This window comes from Pteronotus mesoamericanus, unplaced genomic scaffold, assembly GCF_021234165.1.
Source record: "Pteronotus mesoamericanus isolate MK-2021 breed Mesoamerican mustached bat unplaced genomic scaffold, CSHL_Meso_final scaffold_174, whole genome shotgun sequence".
NCBI classification, from domain to species: Eukaryota; Metazoa; Chordata; class Mammalia; order Chiroptera; family Mormoopidae; genus Pteronotus; species Pteronotus mesoamericanus.
Window position 1 is genome coordinate 22,129,599 of NW_026555309.1, and position 26,411 is coordinate 22,156,009.

The 26,411-nt window shown below is 31.4% G+C and overlaps 1 protein-coding gene across 18 annotated transcripts in view; it reads left to right on the forward strand.

The window, feature by feature from the left end:
* RIMS2 (regulating synaptic membrane exocytosis 2) overlaps positions 1-26,411 on the forward strand; it is a 473,698-nt gene that overhangs the window by 268,017 nt on the left and 179,270 nt on the right. For 11 of the 18 annotated variants that reach the window (XM_054590359.1, XM_054590361.1, XM_054590362.1 and 8 more), the window contains 3 exons: positions 9,706-9,774; positions 17,631-17,787; positions 19,261-19,377. In XM_054590359.1, the coding sequence (XP_054446334.1) occupies positions 9,706-9,774; positions 17,631-17,787; positions 19,261-19,377 (343 nt within the window). Of the gene's footprint in view, positions 1-9,705; positions 9,775-17,630; positions 17,788-19,260; positions 19,378-26,274; positions 26,341-26,411 lie in introns of all 18 variants that reach the window. The other 7 variants (XM_054590373.1, XM_054590372.1, XM_054590374.1 and 4 more) reach the window with 1 other exon arrangement.

The following is a 26,411-nucleotide window of genomic DNA, read 5'->3' on the forward strand; positions in this document are numbered from 1 at the left end:
GAATGATCTTCAATGCTATCTATGACATAAAATTTGAAGATATCATTAAGGGTATTAACATGTATTTCAGTGTTTTCATAGCTTTTATTGAAGATTTTTAAATTGTTTGATACACTAAAATGAGGTTATACATATAATATTCACTCACTATAGTATGACTCCAAATGAAACAGTTATTTAATTTTAGCTCTTAGAATCTTAAATATGTGAAAGAGAAGTAATATAGTATAATTTGGTCATGTAAGTATACACACTTGAAATTATGTTTTCCACTTTCATTATGCCAAGTATTTTAGGACTGTGTAAGACAGTAAGTATAGCATAGTAGTTGAAACCATGACTATGAACTTTACTCAGACAAACCTGAGTTAAACGAGTTAAACTTTGATTCTCTTATTTAAAGCCTGTATGACTTGAGGTAGGTCATCTACGTTTCCTCATTTTAAAAATGGAAATAATACCTTCTTTACAAAATGGCTATAAGAGTTAATCTCAGAGATATAAATTGATTTTATTGTTGTTATTATTATCATCATCATCAAGTTTGCATTTTACTCTGAATTATATGTATTGCAAACCATAAAACAGAATTAGATCAATCCAGAGAATCTTAAAGGAAACTCAGAAATGTTTTCCAGTTGAAAATGATTGGTTTATTGCTCCTACTACTCAAGTTTTTTTCCTGATGTATCTATTATTGGAAGGTGAGACGGTGCTTGCTGCTTTGGATAGTATTCATGGGATAATTTTATCTTCATGTAGTCATCATGTTCCAAGTTAAGCAACATTTTTGTCAAGTAGTGAAGAACTGAATGATATTAACAAAATTTCAGAAGTGTAAACTTAAAAGCATGAATGCCATGTCATTTATCAGTCATGGGAAGTATACCTGGCTACAAAACAAATAATTATTATATATGTGAATCACACCCTTCTGCTGAATAGAGTACTAAATTATAGATCAGTCAGCTATTAGTCAAACAGAGAATTAGAGTAAAGAATTATCTTTTCTCCTTTTAAAAATGTTCTTGTAAATGACTAGAATTTTATTTTTATTAGATATAGTCTTCTACACTTGGATGGTATTACTAAACACTAATTTTAGAGCATTCATTTGTTTAGCCTCCTCACATAATAAACACCCTCCCATGCTTATTTGCAATTGCCATTACAGCAGCATTTGTTGTAATAATGTAATAATTATATTACCATGAATTTTATGTGTATTAATTTTAGAATGTCTAATCTTTCTGGCCACTTTAATCTAGTCAGTACAGTTCTCTGTAAATCACAATGTAGGATGATGGATTACTACATGAAAGTTACAAATTAACTCAATATGTACTAATTTTTATAGTTTAAGTTTATAGGCTGTTAATGCTGGCCACCATTGCTCTTTCTTACAAGATTTGCACTTATCTCTATTTACTTCAGTTGATGTTGCAGTAAGGAGTAGGTTTGATGACTCTCAATATCTGATACTTAAATCTACCAACAATTTTCATTATTTTTTCCTTCCTAGCTAATTAGGAATAGTGTATATAAGGAACAATGAGAAGAGAGTACTTTCTAGTTAGCTGTATGTATCGTGGATTCCCATGCAATTAATTTAATCAGTTTTGCAGCTTTTAATATTTTCCATCCTCAAATGGCTATTGTTATTTAATCATTAATAATATTACCATGAGTACTATAATAGCTTTATGTTGTACAATGTTAAAGCTAATATAATTAACTCTCAGTATTTCTACATATGGCTAAATTTGGTGTTTTATACCTAAAATATTATCATAATTTATTAGCAATGTGTAGGCCTGAAGGTGGGTTAAAAATAGGTACATATGCATAAAAGAAACAAAGATTAGGAAAAACTACTTAGGAATAGTCAAATTATAAGGACATTACCACTGGCTAAGGATGTATCAGTCATCAATGACAGGTTCAGTTAGGGTATGAATAAATAAATATATTAATTACTTTAAAGGTATATTGATGACAGGAACCTTTTTTATGGTTTTTCTTTATAAAGAGAATAAAATATTATATTTACTAATAAATACGTTTTGTATTGTCAAAGGTGATTAACGTATTTGATGGTATATAATGCATGATCAGTTTTTAAAATGTGTAACAACCCTATATTTATTCCCCGCATCCAAATATTTTGGTAATTTAATCTTTGAGGCTGTGCATATCACTATGAAGCTATGACTTCTTTGAATGTACTTGATGTTTACTGATATCTAAAATAAATAAATGGCAATAATGCAATTCTCTTCTTTCCACTCATGGTTTCTTATTTTAAATGTGTAGAATCAAATGATTCAAAACAGTACTTCATTACATGGACATTAGTAATTCATAATTTTATTCACATATAAGGAAATATATTAAAATATTTATAATTACCATTTATATAACTATTTATAATAACCATATTCATAACATTTGAACTATACATGTTCAGAGATTTCTTTCATTTGATCCTTCATATTTGATTTGTCTCATATCAACCAGATTCATCTTCTTAAATTCTCAGATGTTAATTCTTTACTTAGTAAAATTTAACATTATCACCCTTTCACTTTTTAAAATAGAAAACATCATGCCTACTGTATTTTCATTCAGCCCTATCACCACAAGTCTCCAAAGAAAAGTGAATGGAAAAAAATTATTGAGATAAAATCAAAATAATGCTGGTGAGAGTTATAAGATAAAAGCTACATTACTTCATAATACAGTTTTCTCAGGATTTCAGCTATTTGTGGGAATTTTTGGCCAATATTTCTTATAATTCTCTACTCAATTGACATCTCTTTTTCTTGGATGACACTTACATATACATATGCATATCTCTTGCCATTAAAGCTAATTGAGTCTCTGTTTATTTTTTAATCTTTTTTCTGTCTTCAGTTTTGATCATTATTTTTATTCACCTGTCCTCAATTTGACTGATATTTTCTTCTACACTGTCCGATTTTCTGTAAAAACCATTCTATGAATTATTAAGTATACTATGTTTTTCCATTTTAAGTGTTACATTTGTATTTTTTCTTTTTTTTCTTTTAATTTTGGTTTTCTTACAAGTTTCTATATTCTTTGTGAAATTACCCTTTTTTATTATATATGTATATGTATGCATACACACATACATTTTAGAAATATTAAATATATAATATACATTGTATATATGAGATATGTACATAGTCCTATAAATTCTTTAATACATTTATAGTACTTATTTTAAAGTGTGCTAATTCCAACATTTTAGTCTTCTATGGGTCTACTTATATTTCTTTTTCCTTCTTTTGAGTATATATCACATGTATATGTTTTGTACATCTACTAATTTTTATTGTGTATTGGACATTGTGTTTAATACATTTAGAGACTCTGTTGTATGTTTTGAAGAATGTTTTGTTTTATTTTAACAACGGATCACCTAAAATCTATGGAAGATATGTTAGGGCAGTTCTGTTTTTGTTCTTTCCATAGTCCTAAGGCATAATCCTTTATAGCGTTTGTGGTTCTTAATTCTAGGTTATGACATTCCTATGCAAAGCCTAAGATGTTAGCCAAAATCCTATAATATAATGGGACTTAAACTCCAAATTCTGTATCCTGTGCATCAGGAAGTTGTTGAAATATCCTTGTAGCTCTTTAAGCCTTTCAGCTATTGGCTTTCTACTGGGTTTCTTGTTTTTTTCCCTCTGCAGTCCATCATTCAGGCAAGGATATGAGGGGCCATTGTTTTGTAAGTTTTGGGTCTCTCCTTCTCTGGCTCCCTCCTTTCTAGTATTTCCCCTGCAATTCTAGCTGTTCTGACAACTCTGAATTCTAAACTCTGATTCCTCAGACTAGTAAGACAGACTTTTTGTTTGAGTTATAACTCACCTGCAGTGAACCAGACTGGGAGGGCAATGAGAGGAAATACTGATTAAAATATGTACATTCCTCATTTCAAAGGTCATATCATCAATATCTGCCTATGTTTGCTTGTTCTGTGGTACTTTTAAACAGCTTTTTATTGAGATATTATGTCCATAATTGATAATTATTACTGACAGGAGAGTTAGCTTGTTTTAAGCTACTCTATCATTCTCAGAAGCAGAAGGTGACGGTTTTAATGAAATTTTTACTGAAGTATAGCATTCATACAGAAATGTGTATATATCATAAATATACCCCTGGGTGAATGTACACAGGGTAACCATACTATAAAAGTAGCATCTCCATCAAGAAATTGAGCATCACTAGCATTCCACCAGCTCCTCCTTGCTCTCTTCCAGTAATCATTCCCCCTACCAAGGTAACAACTATGCTGACTTCAGATACCATAGAATAGTTTTGCTCATTATTTCACTTGATATAAATGGAATACTCACACACATATATGAATTTTATAGAAATGAAATTACATAATATATTACTCTTTCACATCTGTCTTTTTTCCTTACCAGTGTGTTTATGAGATTCATCAATATTGTTGTGTATAATTGCAATTTATTGTCATTCCTATATACAGTTTCTTTTTATAAATATACAATAGTTTCTCCTGTTTTTAGGTATGCTGTGAAAGCTGTTTGTCTAAATGAATTTTTAGGCCTTGCTCAGAGGTAATAACTTTATAAAGGAGTTACTTATGTTGACTCTCAAGTCTGAACTAAACTATTTACAAATTTTGAAATAATATTGTTCATTAGCAGCCTTCCTAAAAGATTCTAATGTATAAGTAGCTAAAATCACTAGCTTTGGGAACTAAATTGTTTAATTCATATTTTAAAATGTTTATTGACAGTTTGCTTTTAGATTTTGGCTATTCCTAAGAGTGCTCTTGGGGACATTGTTGCACATGCCTTTTTGTTAATCATATATGTTCACTTTGCTATGAATGTATCTAATAGTAGACTAAATGGGTAATAGGCTATGAATAATTGTTAAAATTTCCCACATCTGTACTAATTTATACTTCCTGCAGCACTGAATGAGCGTTTTTGAGTTTCTCTACATTCTTGCTTTACATTTGGTAAATTTTAGTGCTTTTCACCACACATTCAGGTGGATGTGCAGTGTTATCTCATTGTGGCTTTAATTTGCATTTCTTCAATAATCTCTTCTAGTAATCTCTTCATAGTTTAATTGACCATTTATATATTATTCTCTTTTACAAAAAACCCAGTTAGATTTCTTGCCAATTTTTCTTTTGTTTTTTTAATTGTTTTATGAGCATTTTCATTGTTTAATTATAGCTTTGAAATCTTTATAAGTGTATTACACATGTATTCGCTAGAGCTAACCTTCCCACTCTTACATGGGAATTTTTTATCACCAGAAGTTTTTAATTTCAGTGTATTTTAGTTTTTGATTTTTTCTTTGGTGTGACTATTTTCCTGGTTTGATCTGTAAAGGAAAAATATTTATCTTCTTGAAGATCACAATGATATGTTCTTATGCTTTCTTTTTTCTAGAATCATTTTCTTTTTCCTTCTAATTAAATCTCTAATTCATCTGGAAGTGATTTTTGTATATTGTCTGAGGTAGGACTCAGAACTCATTCAATGTATGGATGTTTATTTAAATGACTGTATATGTAGTTCAGCTCCTGAACTTTATTCATTTCTTTTTTTGATGTCAGTCTTTTAAAACATTTTCTTATTTACAATAGTTATTACTTTTTATTAAGTTTATCAGGGTGATACTGGTTAACAAAATTATACAGGTTTCAGGTGCATAGTTCTACAACACACTCCAAGTCTAAGTTTCCACTTATCTCCTCTATACAGTTTATTTTCCAGTTTACATTCAGTATTATTATTTTGTATTAGTTTCAGTTGTATAGCATAGTAGTTAGCCAATGGTATACTTTAGAAAGTATTTCCCTGATAATTTTGTATCCAATGGGCACCATTCACAGTTACTACAATATTATCAACTATATTTTCTATGCTGTATTTTACATCCCCATGACTATTTTGTAACCTCCAATCTGTACTTCTCAGTCTCTTTACCTTTTTTGACCCAGCCTCCAGATCCCTATTGGAAGTTGATTCAACAGAATGAAGGACAGATAGGACAAGCAGAATATGAGCAGCACATTAATGGATGTAAACCAAACAAACCAATGTTTGTATTAAATGTAAATAACCATAATACTGCCAATTAAAAGGCAGAAATTGAAAGACTGCATTTTTTTAAAAAGGCAAAAAACAGCTGTATACTGCCTATAAGAAACCCATTTAAAATACAAAAACACAAAGAAGTTTAGTGGAAAAGATATACCACACTAACACTAATTAAAAGATATATGGAATACTTGTATTAATGTCAGACAAATGACATATTAAAGCAAAGAATATTAACAAGGAAAAAGGAGGTTATTTTGTAATAATAAAGGGATAAATTGTTCCAAAGAACATAACAATTTTAAACATTTAATAATAGGGATTCAAATTGCATAGAGAAATATTATGAGAGATTGTTAGACTGCATTAAAAAGCAAGATCCTGTATGGTATTTCAAAAAACTCGACAAAAATGACAAACTTTTAACTAGTCTGACCAATGAACCTTGAATCAATAAGTCATTCTACATCTACTGAAAAATGGAATAATTTAAAATATTCCCACAAAGGAAGTACCAAGTCATGATGGTTTTAGACAGGTTCCATCAAAATTTCGAAGAACAAATTTTTCACAATCTTACACAAATTCTCCCAGAAAATTTTTAAAAAATTGATTAATTCTTATTTTCTCATTGGGACAATGTAACCTTAAATAAAATGAAAATTCCTAATGAAATATCACTAAAGTTAAGAAACCTCTTTCAACCTGAAAAATGTAACTTCAGCAGATACAATTTTTAATGAAAAAATATTAGAAAAAATATATTTAAAATCTGAATTTAGAAAGGAATGTAAAAATTCCCTGCTTATTTCCAGTATTGTACTCACCATCATAGAAAGACAACGAAAAAAAGAAAAAGTCATTAGGATTGGGAAGAAAGATTATTTACAGAGAAAAAAATCAAATTAAACCACAATAAATTTATTGGGAGTAAAAAAAAAATGAGAGAGTTAAACATTATGGTTAATATTATTTTACAATAAAATTATATTTCTTTATATGAGTGATTAAGATAGAAAATACACTCTTAATAAGATTTCTTAAAGCATTGGAAATCATAAGATACAAAAGATAAAGCCAACAAATGTGGAAAGTTTGACCAAAATTAAAAATTTTATAGAGTTTAAGTGGAAAGAATTCCATGTTCATGCCTAATAATACAGTTCTATATGACATGCTAAATTTTCATAAGTTGATGAATTGATTGACAGCAGCTCAAATAAAAATTTCAATAGGATGTTTTTGTACAATTTGACAACCTAATCTAATATTGATATGGAAGAGCAAAGGGGTAAAATCCAGGATATGACAGATTTACTTTTTAATAATATAATGTTTATAATAACAAAGATAGTGAGTTTTTGTTTTATGGATAGACAGCCTGTGCAAGAAAAAATATAGAGCACCAAACATCCAGCAGATAGGATACATTTACTTACAACACATGACATTGCAGATCATGGAGGATTGGTGAAGATATTAAATAAAAAATGCTAGGATGTGTTATCTGTCTGCAAAAAGCTTGATTGCATCATTTCTCATACCATACATAAACTCTATTCAAGAGGGATGAGGATGTAAATGCTAAAAGAAAAATTTAAACTCAGAAGAAAATGTAAGAGAATATCTCTCTGCCCATAAGCTTAAGAAAAATTTCTTTAACAAGACACTGAAAACACTTCTTTTAAAAGAGAGGATCATTGCATTCAATAACCATTAAACTTTACTTCTTGAACTCATAAGAATATGAAAAGATGAGGTCCAAACATAAATATTGCAATATATTTAACTTCTATAGAATTAATAGCAATGTATATCAGGAGAGTAATCGACAAGATTTTGAAGGAATAAATATTTACAATTCACATACATTCTCTACACCCAAGCCCCAAGCTCACTTGCACGCAGACCACTCACGAAAGCTGATAAAATGAACTTCATTTTTATTAGTGTCATTGTTATTTTACACCAGACGCCAATCTGATTCCTGACCAATACCAAAAGCATGCCATCTTTATGCGCCATAGTACACCTGGCATATTAAACTAATCATTACCCTGTTCTTGAACATTTACAAGGTGAAACCCTGGTAGAAATGTAACAATTCTTAACTCTCTCAATAGCTTCATCTCTTTCATCCCTCCTTGCTCCTGAGTCTGTTTAGAATGTATATCCTAATTCTATGAGCCCTTATATGCCCAGTCCTTTGGGATGTTGTCAGATAATTGTAGTTTGCATATTATTTGGAGGTATAAAAGTTTAATATTTGATTAGGTCTAAAGTTTAAGGACATAAGGATTTAGAAGGAAAATAGGTCATTCAGTGGGACCACATGATCAAAACAGACAGGTTTCTCCTACCTAGCTATTAAAAAGAGAAAAATAAGAATTCAGAATTCAGTCCCTGGCAACAAAGACTCCTCCTCTCCCAAGAGGGCAGGGTTCAAAGAAACAAAAAAAGAAAAAATGTGTAGGGTATTTCTAATAATGGAGGGCATTCCTGGAGCATTTAAATATTGCTGCTCTACTCATCTTACACAGTATGAGCTCCCAATGTTTTATAAACCTACAGGAAAGCATTTATGTTCTGATAGCTGAGTTTAGTCTGTTAAATGAACAGCATGTAATGTAAGTAAACAAAACAAGTTTTTTTTGAAATAGCAACACTTTTATCATTAAATGTATTCTCCTTTTATTAAATGCTTTAAGACGCAATTCTACTGTGTTGAGCATACCTATTGCTGAGACACATGTAGAAAAAAAGAGATATTAGCAAGTAAAATATAAAATATATGTGTGGCATATTTCATAATTAAGTGTGGAAACAATCTGCTTTAGTCAGCTAAGTTCTACTTAATTCAGATCATGGCTCTTTTTGCCAGACCATGATTAACATTTAAAATTTTTTATACAGGTTTGTCTTGCAATGGAAACATACACATGGGGCTTCTGAATTATAATAATTTTCACTGTTTTGTCTTAGGCTCTTCCTTAGAAAACAACACAATTCAAAATCTAGATGTATTTGTCAGTTTGTGGATGGCTTATTTCAAATTTTCTTCTCAAAGCAATAGAAAACAGCTAAACTAATAAGTAAATAGAGATGTTTGAACTGTCTTAAATTATGCTTCTTCTCCCTGAGTGTGAAAAATAAATAATAGGGTATGCTTAATTTATTACACATGCATATTAGAAAAAGACACATGTTTAAATTTTGAAATTTATGTAGACTCAAGTACATTGGTCTAAAAACATCTTAAACTGATTTGACTTAGCTATTTTGACTTAGCTTTTGTCCAGTAGATTTTATCAATCAGCATCAAATCACTTATATATATTATTTGGTATTTAATACCATTTCAAGCTTTAAGCCATTTAGGAGGTTTATATATGTCAAGAATAATATACCTACATCATTAAATATGTATAAAAATATATTTGTGAGCTCATAGTGACTTTTCTTCTCTCTCTGTTTCTTGGTCATAAATTCCATTCAAAGCCCTTTCATTTACTTTTCAGGTTGGTGTGGGTATTTTTTTTCCATTGATGATAAGCGGTTTTAATTTTCGCTGTTTGCTTTGTAGGATCAAAGAGAATAAGTGATAGTGAAGTCTCTGACTATGACTGTGATGATGGAATTGGTGTAGTATCAGGTAAGAATTTCAAAATTATTTTATAGTAATGAAAAGGAAGTAATTCATTATTATTTACTAACAGATAGATAAATAGATAGATAAAATAAAATAAAAAATAAATTACTTACCTCCTCATCCCTCCAAAAACAACTTTATGGTAATTTAAACTCCTGAATAGTTCCAGTTGCTGGAACACTCGAACCAATTGTTAGATTGATTGTTCTTATGGAAATATTTTAGATGAGTGAATACTTATACATTTCCTATTTTAAACCACTAAATAATAAGGATTTCACTATAATTTTGTTATTGTATAGTAATTGAAACTTCTTTATATACTCTGCTAATAATATAAAAAAGAATTAAATCTTTTCGACATCACCGAAATATGTCAAATATTTGAATAAGCTATTTTGATATTTTTTTTGTTGTTGTTAAGTATCAGGTACAGCTACATTTTGAAATTATGATATTGTAGTTTAAGATATTTGCCTATTTATGATTATGTATTGTCTGATGATTTAAAATTTAGGTAAGTAATCTTTTTAAAAAAATAAATTTTGGAAAAATAATACATATCACACTCTACTCTCTTTTTTAAAGGTATATTTTATTGACTATGCTATTACCCATTTGTCCTATTTTTTCCTCCTCTTAATCCCCCTCCACCCTGCACCCCCCCTTCCACCCTGCAGCCCCCTCCCACCAGCATTCCCCTCCCTGAGTTCATGTCCTTGGGTCGTATATATAAATTCTTCGGCTTCTCCATTTCCTATTCTATTCTTAACCTCCCCATGCCTTTTTTTGTACCTACTATTTATGCTGCTTAATCCCCTACCTTTTCCAGTTCTCCCTCCTCCCTCTCCCCTCTGATCTCCATTTTTATGATTCTGTTCCTGTTCTAGTTGTTTGCTTAATTTGGTTTTTGTTTTTGTTTTTTTTTAGCTTCAGTTGTTTATAGGTGAGAGTTTGTTGTCATTTTACTGTTCATAGTTTTTGATCTTCTACTTTTTCTTAAAGAAGTCCCTTTAACATTTCATATAATAAGGGCTCAGTGATGATGAACTCCTTTAATTTTACCTCATCTGGGAAGCACTTTATGTGCCCTTCCATTCTAAATGATAGCTTTGTTGGATAGAGTAATCCTGGATGTAGGTCCTTGTCTTTCATGACTTTGATTATTTCTTGCCAGCCCCTTCTTGCTTGCAAGATTTCTTTTGAGAAATCAGCTGATAGTCTTATGGAAACTCCTTTGTAGGTAGCTGTCTTCTTTTCTCTAGCTGCTTTTAAGATTCTCTCCTTTTCTTTAATCTTGGGTAATGCAATTATGATGTGGTTTGGTCTGTGCTTCCTTGGGTCCAACTTCCTTGGGACTCTCTCTCTGAGCTTCCTGGATCTCCTGGAAATCTGTTTCCTTTGCCAGATTGGGGAAGTTCTCCTTCATTATTTTTTCAAATAAGTTTTCAACTTTTCGCTCTTCCTCTTCTCCTTCTGGCACCCCTATGATTTGGATGTTGGAATATTTAAAGTTGTCCCAGAGGTTCCTAAGCTTTTCCTTATTTTTTTGAATTCTTGTTTCTTCATTCTGTTCTCTTAATATTGTAAAAATGTTTCTCTTCTTCTTGAAAGTAAATTAGCCTAACAAATTTCAAGTGTATGACTATTTTACCTTGAGGAAATATGTTTTGTTGTATGTAAAACATGCCATAGTTGCATCAATGATTGAGAAGAATTTTTGTTCGGCAATTTTTGTTGGAGTTGTGTCAATTAACATACTGTCAGGGTACTACTTTTTAAAAATTGACTATCTTTTGGCCCTTATTTTTTCACTAATGTTGAACAATATATTAATTTACTATTTTAATAAATTACTATAAATAATATTAATTTACTGCAAAAAAATAATTCCCATGCATTATGGTTTGTGAATTAAAACTCAATAAAATGGTTTTGAAAAATATTTCCTATGGTCTCTATCTTGGGGATCATTACAATTTTTTTCCAATTGTATTCTATTCTTTTGATAAGTGATTTTTCTGCTTTTTTCTATTTACTAAATATCTAGTGACATCATGTTTTCTTTATTCTAAAAAATTTCCTGCAGGTAATTGAACTTTTTCATCTTAATGACATTTTGACACATCTCAAGTCTTTCATTTTCTCTTTTGAGAATGACCAAAAATATGATCACTTTATTATTTTTCAATTTTGTTAAAAGAATTGCATCTTTTGGGGAAAAAACTTTACAGGAATCTTTTGTTATTTAGAATTTTTGTTGTTGTCATTACCAAATAGTGTTTAGAAAGCCTGAAAGTTAAAGGATTTACCGTGGGTTCATTATTTTTCAACATCATAAAAAAAAATCATCCTTCTTTCAACATTATTCTTTCTGCCTATGGAGAGACTACATAGAAAGTCATTTACTAATCCATTGAGAAGAACAGACGACTGTGCAGTATCTTATAATTTGCTATTTTGAAATGCAATGTTATTTTGAGACTGTTTTAATAGTATACTTGAAAGTTAACATTTCAGAAACTGCAATTCTGTAATCCTGGTTTTGATGTTCATAAAAACTATAGAGATGACTTCAAGTTTTTGGATTCTGTCCTGTACAGAAATTGGAAGCCATCTTCATATTCTTTCTATGAACATCAAAACCAGGATTATGGTATTGTAGTTTCTGAAATGTTATTTTTTTCATAAGGTTGTAACTTCGGTAAATGATATACCAAGTACATTTACTTAACTATTATGATAACTAGGACTTAAGCATCTGTTAATTCTCTTATGAATTTTTCACATTTTCTTTTATGCTTTTTTTTGTTTTAAGATCCATCATTAAAACTAGTTTCAATGGAGAATAAATGTTTCAATCAATAGTTTATCAAGTAATTTGACTACCAGATCAAGCAAATAAATATATTCTCTGTGAACTTGTCCATAAGGCATTTAAAATGTGAATTGCATATATACATATACACAACACCATCTCTCCTCCTCCCCCATATTAATTAACATTTTATACAGCTAGTCAAAGTTAATACACCAGCAAATCTGTTAATACTCCCTTGCCCATATTCAAAGATTGATTTTAGTTGCAGACTTCATATCTGTCAAATTTAGAGTATCAGTTACAACTATTCATAACCCTTTTTAATCTATCTTGTCTTTTCTCAGTAATGAACAGTATTGGGTGCTTTATTTTTTTCCAACTTTGCAAGACAGGTATCTTGAAAATTAACTATTCCAGAATTAGTATTTTCCAAGGGCTCTTTATTTTGTGTATTCTGACTAACTCGAGTCAGGGGTAATTTTGATATTTGCATTGCTAATATTATTCTTCAACATAAATTGAAATTTTGATTGATACTGAAATTTAGGTTTCTCAGGGAAGCAATTCCAGGCATGAATATTTAAATTTTAAATTAAATGTATTGAAGTGGCATTAGTTAATACAATCACATAGATTTCAGGTGTACAATTCTATGATACATCATCTGTATATTGCATATTGTGTTTACCACCCAAAGTCAAATCTTTTCCCATCATCATATATTTGACCCCTTGATTTGCTACCTCCCCCCATGTTTCCCTCTCATATCTGCCTGGATTTTGCCCCCCATGGTATACTGAGTTGGGGAATAGTTATAAGCCAACTATTCTTTGAACCAGTCAACTCACTCTCCAGTGTCAATAAGTGAAATATATATAATATTAATCATAGCCACATAAAATTTTAGTATTATTTTCCTCTCTGACCTGAAACAATATATAGACCTAAATAATTTATTTTCCATTGGGAAGGTAGAAAGGGGTTTTAATAATTAGCTCTTAAAAGTCAATATGAACTTCTGATTTCCTAAGTTAATTGTCTATCTCTAGTACTCATTCTATATCACTTCAGAATAGTAGTTTACATTTTAATCATGAATATTATCTTAAAACTCTTTATTTCTTTTTCATCTTCATGTAACTTCATTAGTTGTGTTTTCTTTCTTCCTTCTTTTCTCCCTAGTCTCCCTTAAACTCTATAGTCAAATCTCTTTTCTCTGTATATATACTCTTATATTTACTCTCTATATAATATACATGACTCTTAAATCTTTACCAAGAGTTCTAATGCCTGTCTCAAGATTCTTTCCCACATATGTAACTTTGTGCCAACCTATATTCCTGAAATGCTATTATCTCCCCCTCTCCAAACTGGTAAACCTTGCCTTATGTCTCTCACTTTTAGTGATACACCCTTAACTTCCTAGTGGATGTATCAAAAGTTAAGGCACCTTTTTTCCCTCCTCTCCCCTCCTTCCCCTCTTCGCTCCTGTATATAATTACAAAATGTAATTGATTCATAATAGAGTGCCCTCAGACAAGTCCTTGGACTTGTTCTTTATCTACACTCACTCCCCTAGTGATGACATCTATTTAAAGTCCCGTTTTTAAATAACATCTGAGTGCTAAAACTCCCAAATGTCCAGTTAAGACCTCTTGTTTTTACTTGAAATTTTTATTTTTTTACTGCCCACTTGATGTCTCTACTTGGAAATGTAGTAGATACCTTCAACTCAGTATGTCCAAAACTGAACTCTTAATTTTTCTCACCATTCCATGTCTTTTGATGGCAATGCCATTTTTTGATTTACTTGTATACAATTTTGGATATCTTTTTGTCCCTTTCTCTTCCTCTTATTTCCAACATCAAATCTTTCAAAAAAATTTCCATATGTCTCTATTTCAAAATATGTCCACAATCAGACTTTCCATCATCTCCATTGCTATTATCCTGGTTTAAACCACTGTCACCTCGTGCCTGATTTATTGCCCTCTTTCCTTTCATTTTGTTATCAGCATAGCAATTAACTTCTTAGAATCACTTCATAACAATGAAGAGATTTTGTTTAAGAAAAATACAGGTCATGATCATTTCTGCTCAGAAGCTTCTCATGAGGTAAAATCACTCAAATTAAAAGTTTAAAATCTTTACAGTAAAATACATAAATTTCTTTTTTCCTGTTTCTAGATCTTGGCTATTATTATAAATAACACTGCAGTGAACATAGGGGTGCCTATATTCTTCTGAATTAGTGTTTGTGGTTTCTTTAATATATTTCCAGAAGTGGAATCGCTGGGTCAAAAGGCAGTTCCATTTTTAAGTTTTTGAGGAAATTCCATACTGTTTTCCCCAGTGGTTGCACCAATCTGCATTTCCACCAACAGTGCATGAGGGTTCCCTTTGCTCCACATCCTCGCCAGCACTTGTTGTTTGTTGATTTATTGATGATAGCCATTTTGACAAGCATGAGGTGATATCTCATTGTGATTTTAATTTGCATCTTTCTGATGATTAGTGACATTGGGCATTTTTTCATATGTCTATTGACCATCTATTTGTCCTCTTCGGAGAAGCGTCTATTCAGGTCTTTTGTTTATCTTTTAATTAGGTTTTTTGTGTTCTTGGTGTTGTGTAAGTTCTTTATATATTTTGGAAACTTAACCCCTTATCAGATGTATCATTGGCAAATATGTACTCCCATTCAGTGGGTTCCCTTTTTGTTTTGTTGATGATTGGTGATTTCTTTTGCAGTAGTGGGGGCGGGTACTTCTTCCGCCTCCCCTAATAGCAAGAGCTGATCTCACCGGAGAGCTATCAATGCCTCCCCTCCATGATATAGCCACACAACCCAGCACCCTGATTCCCAGGAAAGTTCCAGCTCTATGCTGTTGTTCAACTGAACTCAGCAGGCTGGGGCCATAGAGTAGAAGGGCAGGCCAAGCGATTCAAGATGTGGGAGGTAGCACTGGCTGTGCAAGAGAGGTGGGAAAGAATGGTCCCTTTCCAAAGCTACAGTTCAATCACTGTCTGGGCCTCTGCTAGGAGCTTCTCTGGATAAAGAGCACCCCATTGGTCCCTGCCGAGTGCAGCCAGCAGGCTCCTCTGCAGGACTTGAGCATGCAGGGTGGTGTCACCAGCAGTTGGAGGACTGGGCAGTGCACTCCCCAGGCTGGTGCTGTACCAATAAGAATGTTTGACCCTGGGAAGCTGACACCTGGGTCTCTAGCAGACTCTCGTCTCTCCCAGGTGAACTGAATCCCCAATGATATTTACCACCAAATGCCATGCAGGCTTTTTTTCCCATTTCTGTTGCTGTGGGTTAGGGGTCCCTATGTGGGGTTGAGACCCCACACCCATGGTGGGAGAGAATTTTGCAGCTCAGGTATCTCTCCAGCTCCTTGGCTGCCAGAGGACCATGAATGCCAGGACCAGCCCTTTCCATGGCTCCACCCTTCTTACCAGTCTCTATGTGGCTTCTTCTGTAAATCCATGGCTGTATTTCTGTTCAGATACCCTTCTGTTGGTTATTCAGGTTGATCACTATAATTTAGCAGGAAATCTGGTTTGGTCCCAGGACCAGGTGAGTGTAGTTTCTACCTACTCTGCAGGCATCTTGGAATATCTGGAATTTTTTATCTCCCTTTACCCTGTTCTATTTTCCTTATGGCACCTAATCACCTTCAAGGATATCATATAATATTTATTGAGCTTTTAATGATCTCTATCACTCTTCAACTAGAATTTAAGCTCCATAAGCGCAAGTCTTTTTTGTTTGTTTTACTCACTGTAGCACATAGAATAACATCTGGCATGCATATGTACTCATAAATATTTGCTGAATCAATGAATGTATTGATTCTTTCTGCGTAGTTTGTTGCCATTACTAATTGTCATATTCCAAAGTTGTGCCACTAGCTATATTTATGTTCTAGAGCCTCTACTGGGATCAGGCTGACACCACATTTTTTGCTTAGTTTCTTCTCATGCCCTCTTCTGCTCTTAGAATTCCTTTCTCCTTAGAGCATCCTTCAATTATTCATGTGCACCTAAGTGCTTGACTCTCTTGCTCTATTTTTAGGGAACCTGAGATAATACCGCAAAATGTTAATGTGTTAGGAAAAATCACATGTAAACCAATACTGTGTCTGAGTTTATTTCTGAAAGATATTGAAGAAGAACACTGTAAAATGCCTGGCAGTGTTCCTAGAACATAGTAAAAGATCAATTAATAGTAGTCATGATGAACATGATGAAGATAGAGATGGTGGTGATACTCTCATTTTCTCCTCAGAGATTTCAGGCTCTTGACATTACAAACCTTATGACATTTTAGATACATATAACTTGAATCAAATTTACCTTTACTACTTATTTCCCCACTGCTGCCCCACACTTGAACTGCTATTTTTCTACCAACTTAGAATTTCTTCTACTTTCTCTCAATCTGTCAAATATCAGTTGCTCTCAAGGACACATCTGAGTAATATAACTGCTAGTATACTTTATCTAAGTATGTCAAATCATAGGGTGATTTCCCTCTTCTAGTTTGTCATATTTTTATTCTCAGGCTTCTATTCATCTCAGTCCTATCACATACTATAAGAAAAGCAGTTCATATAGCTACTTAAGTGGTATTCAGAGTGCTTTCTAATGTAATAAAGTAATAACTTTAGACTTTTAGGAACTTTTGTGGTTAATAATTTTAAACATACATAGTTCTGGAGAACTATTTGATGCTCTCCTAGGTCATTGAAGAGATGAAAGTGTTTTTAGAATAAACAAGTATTTTATTGAAATTAATTGTGTATGTTTTACTCGACCAAGCACAGTGCCTTAGGATAGTAAGTACATAAATATTTGAATATTGGGCATTCTTTTTTAAATGCTTGTAAAATATTATTATGTCTTAGTATATGCTATGCCTTTAATATAGTCAGAGCCTTTTAGCTTTACCAATATTTTATGTTTTTCAGTAAAGTACAAAATACAATATGAGTTAGTGCATAGGTAACTATAATATTAATCTTTCCACCTTTAGATTATCGACACAATGGTCGAGATCTTCAAAGCTCAACATTATCAGTGCCAGAACAAGTAATGTCATCAAACCATTGTTCACCATCAGGGTCTCCCCACCGAGTAGATGTTATAGGAAGGACTAGATCATGGTCACCCAGTGTCCCTCCTCCACAAAGGTAAGAGAATATACACATTTTATTTGTAGGATACTATTACAAGCCTATTTATCATAAAATATCATTCATAACCTCTAAAAATAATAAATTCTTATGGAATAAGTTACTTCAGGAAAAATAAAGACACCTTTGGATAACTACATAATGAGAGTAATATTAAATATAGGCTACTTTTTAACTTTGGATGATCTACATATTATGTTATTGTTAAAGTTCAAAATTATAAACAGGACCTAGCTTTAAATCACTTATCAATATTGAGCAGATCTAGTTATAACCAACTAATTATAATCATATATGATAGAGATATTGAAAATTTAAGAAATAAGAAAAAATATACATATGATGGGGCTTTTAAATTAGGAACAATATGCAAAGAATTAAAAGGAATGCACAGGTAGTGGGAAAAATGGCTTAGTAAATCTGTAGCTCCAGGTCTTATGCCTAGTGGAAAACTCTAATCTATCCAGTTAAGTATGGAAAGGCTTAAAAGAGTAAGAGCCATGGAAATAATATGTTTGCTAATAAAAAATATGTGCATAATTCACAATTTATATACTTGCAATGTTTAGGAAATTAAACACTTAGAATGATATTCTCATAACTCTTACTATAAATGAATAATTGAGTTAGGTTTAAACTTGAAATTTTTCATTATAATCTTAATTTTATGCATGGTATTAGACCATATAAAAGAATCTGAGATTTATTATATTTATAAATTTAATTTATTTAATTTATAAGAATATTAAACACTTAAAACGTGTTTATTTCCATTAGACACTGAAGAAATTAAAAAGAAAATGTAATGTATTAAAACTTTATGAACATGGTGTAAAATTTTTGGAGATGTTGACTTAACTATGTTTGTCAATGGGACTAAAATTATTGAGTTTTCTGAAAAGTACTTTCTTAAATGTAATAGTTCCATCAATAGAGATGTAAGATTAGTAGCTTACATAAAAGATTTATTCTATCATGAATAAGAAGTAGACATCCAGGCCAAGAATGGTAGCTTAAGAAATCATCATTGATCAATTATAAAGACTTCAGTTTAGAGATTAAAAAACAAACATTCATTATCCCTAAAAATAGGATCTACAAATATATTGTCTATAAGCAACATGCATAACTCCTTTTTTCCCCACACAAATCTATTCCTCCAGCTGTTTTTTAATCATTGAATATTACCTGAGAGTCATATGTTAATAGCTTTGATAATCCTCATCTCTATCCTCATTGATATTATCTTAATTTTATATCATGTCTGTTCTAAAACTAACCTGACTTCACTGTTAACCTCCAGTGGATGTTTATACCATTAGCCAGAGATGCAATTAGTTAAAACAAAAAACTTGGACTTAACATTATAGTAAGTTTTGTTTTTTTCTACTATCTTTATTAATAACCCTTATTTATTAGTATAGTATATAATTGTGATTTTAAAATATTTAATGGATCTTACTATTTCAGTAGGAATGTGGAGCAGGGACTTCGAGGGACGCGCTCTACTACTGGACATTATAATACAATTAGCCGGATGGATAGACATCGTGTCATGGATGACCATTATTCCCCAGATAGAGACAGGTGAATATAATCAAATACTGTTATACCCTATAATAATTGCTGCCTTCAGGAAAAAGGTGTTACCATAAAATGTTCTCACCCTGAACTTGGGTATTTTTTATCTTAGTTTCTAAAACCTTGTTTCCTTTACAATGCCTACATTTATTCTTATACCCACATCATTTGATAAAAGAAAACAAAGGAACACTATATATACATATATATTTGTTTGGTAAGAAAAAAATAAAATTACCTTGCTCTTGAAATTTTGGTCCTTTGTTAAATGAAACCAGTAAGTTAGTAAATTTGCACAAGAAGTCATAATGATAGTCAAAATGAAAGCAAGATGTTTTATTATTTTTACCTTATCATAATTATTATATATAAAAATACATCCATGAGGTAATAGATTTTAGTCTGTTACATTCACCAGGGAAATCAATGTGACTTTTAATACATAATAGTGTTGAGATGAGTTGGTTTGTTTAAGAAACAAACACATTAACTGATTCATGAAGAGGTTTTTCCTCATGGCTTTCAGTAAACTTTTAAGCATCTTAAAGAATCATGTTGTTAATTGCTTTATTTGGAAGCATTCTCTGAATTGGCTCTATTAAATGTGACATGGTTGGAAGAAACACGGTGTTCTTCAATATATGCATTAATTACAACTAATTTTTGAAATTAAGCAAATTAACTTTCTAACTCATGGCTTGATTGTATATAAAATGAAAAATGCTATGATATTTCCCCAAACTATCAAATGGGTTTGAGATAAGGAAAGAAAACTATACACCATTTAAAGAACATTATGATAAAATAACAAGGGAACTCAGAAGTCTTTTTGTCATCCTAAACTAATATTAACAGAAATATTTGTTGGCTTTTAAGCCAACTGATAAGAGATGTTACTGTTGATATCCATAAATTTAATTGTTATGTCTAAATCTAGGGTTATACTCTATTCATGCTTATAATTTTCATTTTATTTTAGCACACTTTTACAAAAGATATGGAAGATCTTAGGTTTTAATAATGTCAAACCAGTCTTGGCTATTGAGTATAAAATCTAAGAAGAAATTAGAAAGTTTTCAAATTAGTATCTTAATCAGCATTGAATGAAAGTTAATATAGTATATTATTAATTTTCAGTTTGTTTGACTTTTTCACAGATATTTATGTCTTTAGGCATAATTATAGATATTCTACCTAGAAAAATTTATGCTTATCAAAAACAATAATAATGAAATATAACTCTGTTGGCAATATTAGAAGCTGGAAAGAGTTGTATTAGAGTGTGTGAATGAATGCTTTTGTTACCTAATAGATTTTTAATGAGTTTGATCTTTTCTGGAAACTATTTACTTAGTGATTCATAAGTTCCTTGTTTAGTGAAAGTTTAAGGAAATAATGAGACAGAAAAGTCTGAAATGATTTTAAATCCGTCATGTTTATGTTAAGTTTTTCTTTTAATGAAAATTGGACTTGATATCCTCTCTGAATACAATATGGTCTAAATTTTGCGGAGAGAGGAGTCGAATAAAATTAACTTACAATTATACTTGAACACAGAAAGTGTCACTATCATGCAAACACATAATATTGCATCAATATTTTAAGGCAAACGGCCTTAATGAAAAAATATTGACTAAGACTTTTGTTTACTTTATAACTTTATGAGTCTTGTAGTTTAGCAAAAATTTTCAGGTAATTCAGAGTTTTGGAGAAATTGATTTAAGTGATTTTATTACTCTCTTAGAGTGCCATATAGTACCAGATCATAATTACTGTTAATTGTGAACTGCTTTAAGTTCTTTTTGAAATAAGTATAATAGAAATTCACTTAAACAGGACTATATAACCATTTCTAATATATTATTTTTGAGTTATCTGTGCAATCCTTATTCATTAATGTGAGAAATCAAAAATACAAATGTATTATCCACATAGTCTATCAAAATATTAAACAGTAGGTTCTTAATTTCTGTTTATCCTAATATTCTAAAATATTTTAATAGAATGCATGTGAAGGCATTGTAATTTTTTTGTATTATGTAATTACTAAGAATACTCTCTAACAAATTTTCATGAACAGCATTTTATAGGGTCAATCAATCATATTGTTGATTAGAAAGTCTAAAAGAAAATTTCCAGTGTGGTAATTATGGGACAGGATGAGGGTAGTTTGAGGAGGATAAATGGTAATGGAAAAAATACAGTATTTAAAACCAGTTGAAAAGAAAGTCTAAAAGAAAATTTCCTTTGAAGTAGTAAGTCAATTTAGGTATTTTGCATGATGCATTAACCTCTCTTGTCCGTAAGAATTGATGCACTGGACTAGAACAGTATTTTATTGAATATTTTTTCATAACATTTGGAACCAAATGGCATTGAGTTTGGATTTAGGCTTTTTCCTACTTGCTAACCACATATCTTTGGAAAAATTAACCTCTTTAGAATTCGATTTTCTTATCTATATAATTATAATATTAGCACCAATTTTACAGGGTTTGGGGACACATTGCATGAGACAGTGCCTCCAATTGTGTAGTATACACTCAGAAAAATGTGTCTTATCTTTAATGTTCAAAAGGATCTTTTGTCTTACAAATAATTTACATTCTATGTGCTTATCAGTTAAACAGAAAAAAATGGATCAATTCAGATGTTTTTTAAAAAGCTGTGTAGAGAATTCAGGACAGGAGTTGGACCCTGAAAAATGAGTATGTTTATTCAGTCAAGAACAAGAGCAAAGATACAGAGAAAATATATATATATATTCAGAAAGACCCAGTATGCAGGATGAAGGACCTGGGGCCATGTTGAAAAGTTATCCATGAAGATAATGGCTTTTTTACATTGGCTGTATTGGGCGAGAAATGATGCTATTTAACATTAGTTTTTTGTACCTTGTTAAACTTAAGTGGTATAAGAAGGAGATATAGTATTCAAACGTTTTCTTACAGGTAACATAAAAAAAATCATATGTCAAAATTTGATTAGATCTTTATTTCTCTGTACATCTCACTCTTTTTATCATTAGTCAAAATCCTATTTTGCTTTGAAAAGAAAATAGGTTCTTTATGAGTAATTTAGAAACTTGGATGAAGGGGTATTAGCTAAAATGATTAGCAAGGGGCATCCTTCATATTCCTATTACTTTTGTATCATTGTTTCTCTAGTAAATTGTGACAAATACTACAACTAGGAATATAATTTTCTTGGGGCTAACTATGTGGCTTTAGTATGAGAAATCATTCCAAGAGCTTATTTGTTTACATGACTTAATTTACTATTGGAATAAGTATGGAGTACCAGATAATATTCCTGTAACATGTCAGAGATATCCTGCAGAAAGAATTATTAAGTTTATTTTATAGGCCAGAATTTTGGGGGTACATAGAGTTTAGCAAAAAACTTTCATGGCCAAAATCTCTTCTGAAAGAAACCTTTTATTGAGCCAAATGCTGGCCCGAAAGGGTAACAGATCCTGTACTATGAAGTCCTAGCTACCAGCAGCAGGGCTAGGTAGAAAAGACAAACATGTTCTCCTGGAGTTGACAGGTGGTTTAATGTTTCAAGGAAGAAAGGTGTTGTTTTGGGAGAACAGATAAGGGGCTACAGATCATGAGATTGGAAGAGGTAAAGTGAGGGCAGTTCTAGGATAGGTGCACAATCTGTAAGGCAGTGATATTACTATTGAGGATAGGTTTTATTGGTTGTGGGAAACAGTCCTGAAAGTTTGTGTATAAGCAGGATGCTGTGACATCTGGTAGTCACTACAGAAGTTGATTCAAAGCTCCATACATGTAAGCAGTCTCTTAGTAAGCCTACAGCTATTAATGGGTTAACTACTCTTGTCTCTTGCCCTGGCGAGGCAGCTTAAGTTGGTTGGAGCCTTGTTCAGTACACCAAAAATTTGCAGGTTAAATTCCCTGTCAGGACACATACCTAGGTTGTGGGTTCCATCTCCAGCCGGGATGAGTATGGGAGACAACCAGTGGCTGTTTCTCTCTCACATCTATGTTTGCTCTCTCTCCTCCTCTCTCCCTCTCTCTCTGAAATAAGCATATCCTCAAGTAGGGATTTTTAAAAAAACCCTAAAAACATATTCTTGTTTCTTTCTCTTACTCTCCACCCAGCCCATTGTAATTTAATGTAGGACATCTCAGGATGATTTTTTCAATGCTTTTAGCATAATAAGAAAATATATAATTAACGCTAGCAGAAAATTATTAATTCATAAACTTCCTTTTGTGGATTCAATTAATGCATTTATATTTTAAAAAGAAAAATGCCCTACTAAATGGATCTCTGAAATAGCTGACACACTTAAGCCATTTGTCTATTCTTTGTTAGGCAACCAGTTAGCCAAAAATCTCAAACCCACAACTAATTATAGTCTTCTTGGCCCTTTCACTTACCAAATATGAAGTGAAACACATCTCTGAAAGTTTGAAAATATAAAGAGAGTAAATGAAAAGAGAAATCAATTTATAAAAGTAATGCAACATTTTATTTACTACATTTGAGGAATATATTTTAACATACTGAAATCAATCATACTGAGTATATTTTAGGAACTACAGAGTAACAAAACATTAACATCATTGAAAGCAGAGCAGAAAGTTTTATATTAGGTTGAAACTGTTTGAAACTTAGCTTTGAAAAACTGTTACTTACCTAAGGGTATTACATTTTATCTTCTCATTTTTCAGTCTTTTTTGTGTGTCTGGTGGTTGGGCTAATTTAATATAATGGAAGGATAATTCATTATAAATATGATTTTGCTCTGTCTTTAAAGATTTTATTACTGATTAAGAATTGAAGTGTGTCGAGAAATTTGATCAGTGAATAGAAAAATTCTTTAAATAGTGATATTTTTATTATAATTTTAGAATGTGTAACTTCATTCCTTTTTGCTTTTCAAAATGTAGTAATTTTTCAGTTTTCTTTTTTTTCTTACAATAAACTGCTCTGCTCAATATTTTATAAGTTTAGAACAGATTAAATGCCATTTTTAATGTACCTTAGTTTATTTGTTTAATTCATTGTATATATTCAAGAGTCTTTATTGAAAAAACAAGTGGTCTTCTGTTCAAAAAGAAAATTTGAAAACTCCTGCTCCAGCCCTGTCATTTCACAAAGGTAGCACCAGATATTTAAATGGGCAAATGTCTTGCTCAAGCCTCACAATTAGTGTGCATTTTCTGAAGAGTCTACATGACACTAAAGCAGCCGTGTGGAGAGCCCACAAAGTAGCTGGAAATGTGCCGTGAAACCAAAGAGAAATTAAGGCTAAAGCAAAGTGAGAGTTCACACTACAAAAGCAAATAATACTATCCAATAAGAATGTATTGCAATATAAGGAATGTCGAGGATTAAATCTTGGGAAACCACTGCATTAGAGGAATACAGAAAAAGGGAATTCAGTAAATGAAATGGATAAAGAATAGTTAGATCCTGCTTCTTTAAGAAGTTAAGAGCCTGAATTTTGTATTAAGGAAGTTTTGAGTTTGAAATGGAATCCTGCTGCTTACTGTATGGCTAAGGGCAAGCACCCATAGCCTCGGTATCTCTGTCTGTCGGAATACTAGAACCTACCTCAAAGAGTTGTGAGAAATAAATGAAATAAAATAGGCAAAGGTTTAATGGAGTACCTGGCAAATAGGTATCTTAAATAAATACTGTTTTTATAGCAAGAAAAAAAGTGTTTCAGAAACCAAGAGAGAAGTATCAAGAAATAGAGGTTGAAAATCAATGCCTATCTAATTCCACAGATATGTGTAGTATGATGAGGATCAAGAAAAGATTAAAGGATTTTTTTTAGGATTTCACAGATAGCATTCGCAGGCTAGTTTCAAGAGAATTGTAGAGGCAGAAATCAAGGGAAGTCAGTACAATGGCAGGAGAGGGAGGCAAGTTTAGTTAAGGTTTTATTTTTAGGATTAAGTGCACTTGAGGGATGGTAAGCAACAATGAGTGAAGCAAGGTCGTGTAGGAAGTAGATTTACAAGTAGAGGAATTTCTTATTTTTGTGAAGGTGAAAAGGACAAATGAAGATATATATTTACTCTATATTTAGAGGTAGAAGAATGGAAGTTGAGAGAGTTCAAGTTGGTTTCCATTTTTTATGGAAAGATTATGACAATCTGTCAGAATTAAATGTTTTGGCAATAGGATTTTAAGAAAATAGAAAAGTTTTTTTAAAGTGCTGAAGAGAGAATCAACTACAGATGGGTCAAATGTCAGTGGGCTGCTTTGAGGGTTATGGTGGCCATGAGCCATGAAATGCAGCAGAGCCGATAACGTAATAAATGTAACAAAAATAGTGAATGGAAATATGGGTAGTATCCAATAAGTTTAATAAATAAAATTAATAATCAGAAATAATTTGAATCTGTTTTTTACTAAATGGAATTTATAAAGCCCTTTAATTATTTTTAATTATTGATAGAAGAAATAATTACCTTATAAATAAGTCTCTTTACTATAAGTATTAGCAATTGCCTCTTTTATCATTTTCTCCTTAAACTCTCTGGTTATTTTATTATTTTTCTCTTTTCATCTTTCCTTCTAAAAATTGGAAAGCATCTGTATTATTTAACATTTTATAGATTGTGCTGAAGATATTTGAGTAATTACTGATAAGGTTTTATTTTGGAATATAATTTGTTTAAACCTCAGTTTGTTATATTTTGTTGTGTTTTATTTTAGAATATTTAGAATAGTTTAACTTTTATCACTGACATATTATAATGGCTACTGAGTGGAAGGAGCAAGCTTTTCAGTGTCAATTTTCATTTGCTTTGCTTACTATCTGCTTATCTTTTTTTATTCTTACTTTTAAAAATTAAACTATACCTTTCTTTTCTTCCCTGAGTCTCATTTATATTCTTGTTTCTGCCATGCTTGCAGTCATTTTCTTACTCTACCTCGCTCCAGATACAGTCAGAGCATTGAACATCATCACAGGGATGGCAGGTATATTTTTCTTACAATTGAGTCTGTTCGTAGGATTGCATGTGTCTGTCTGTTGATATGATGTAATTCAA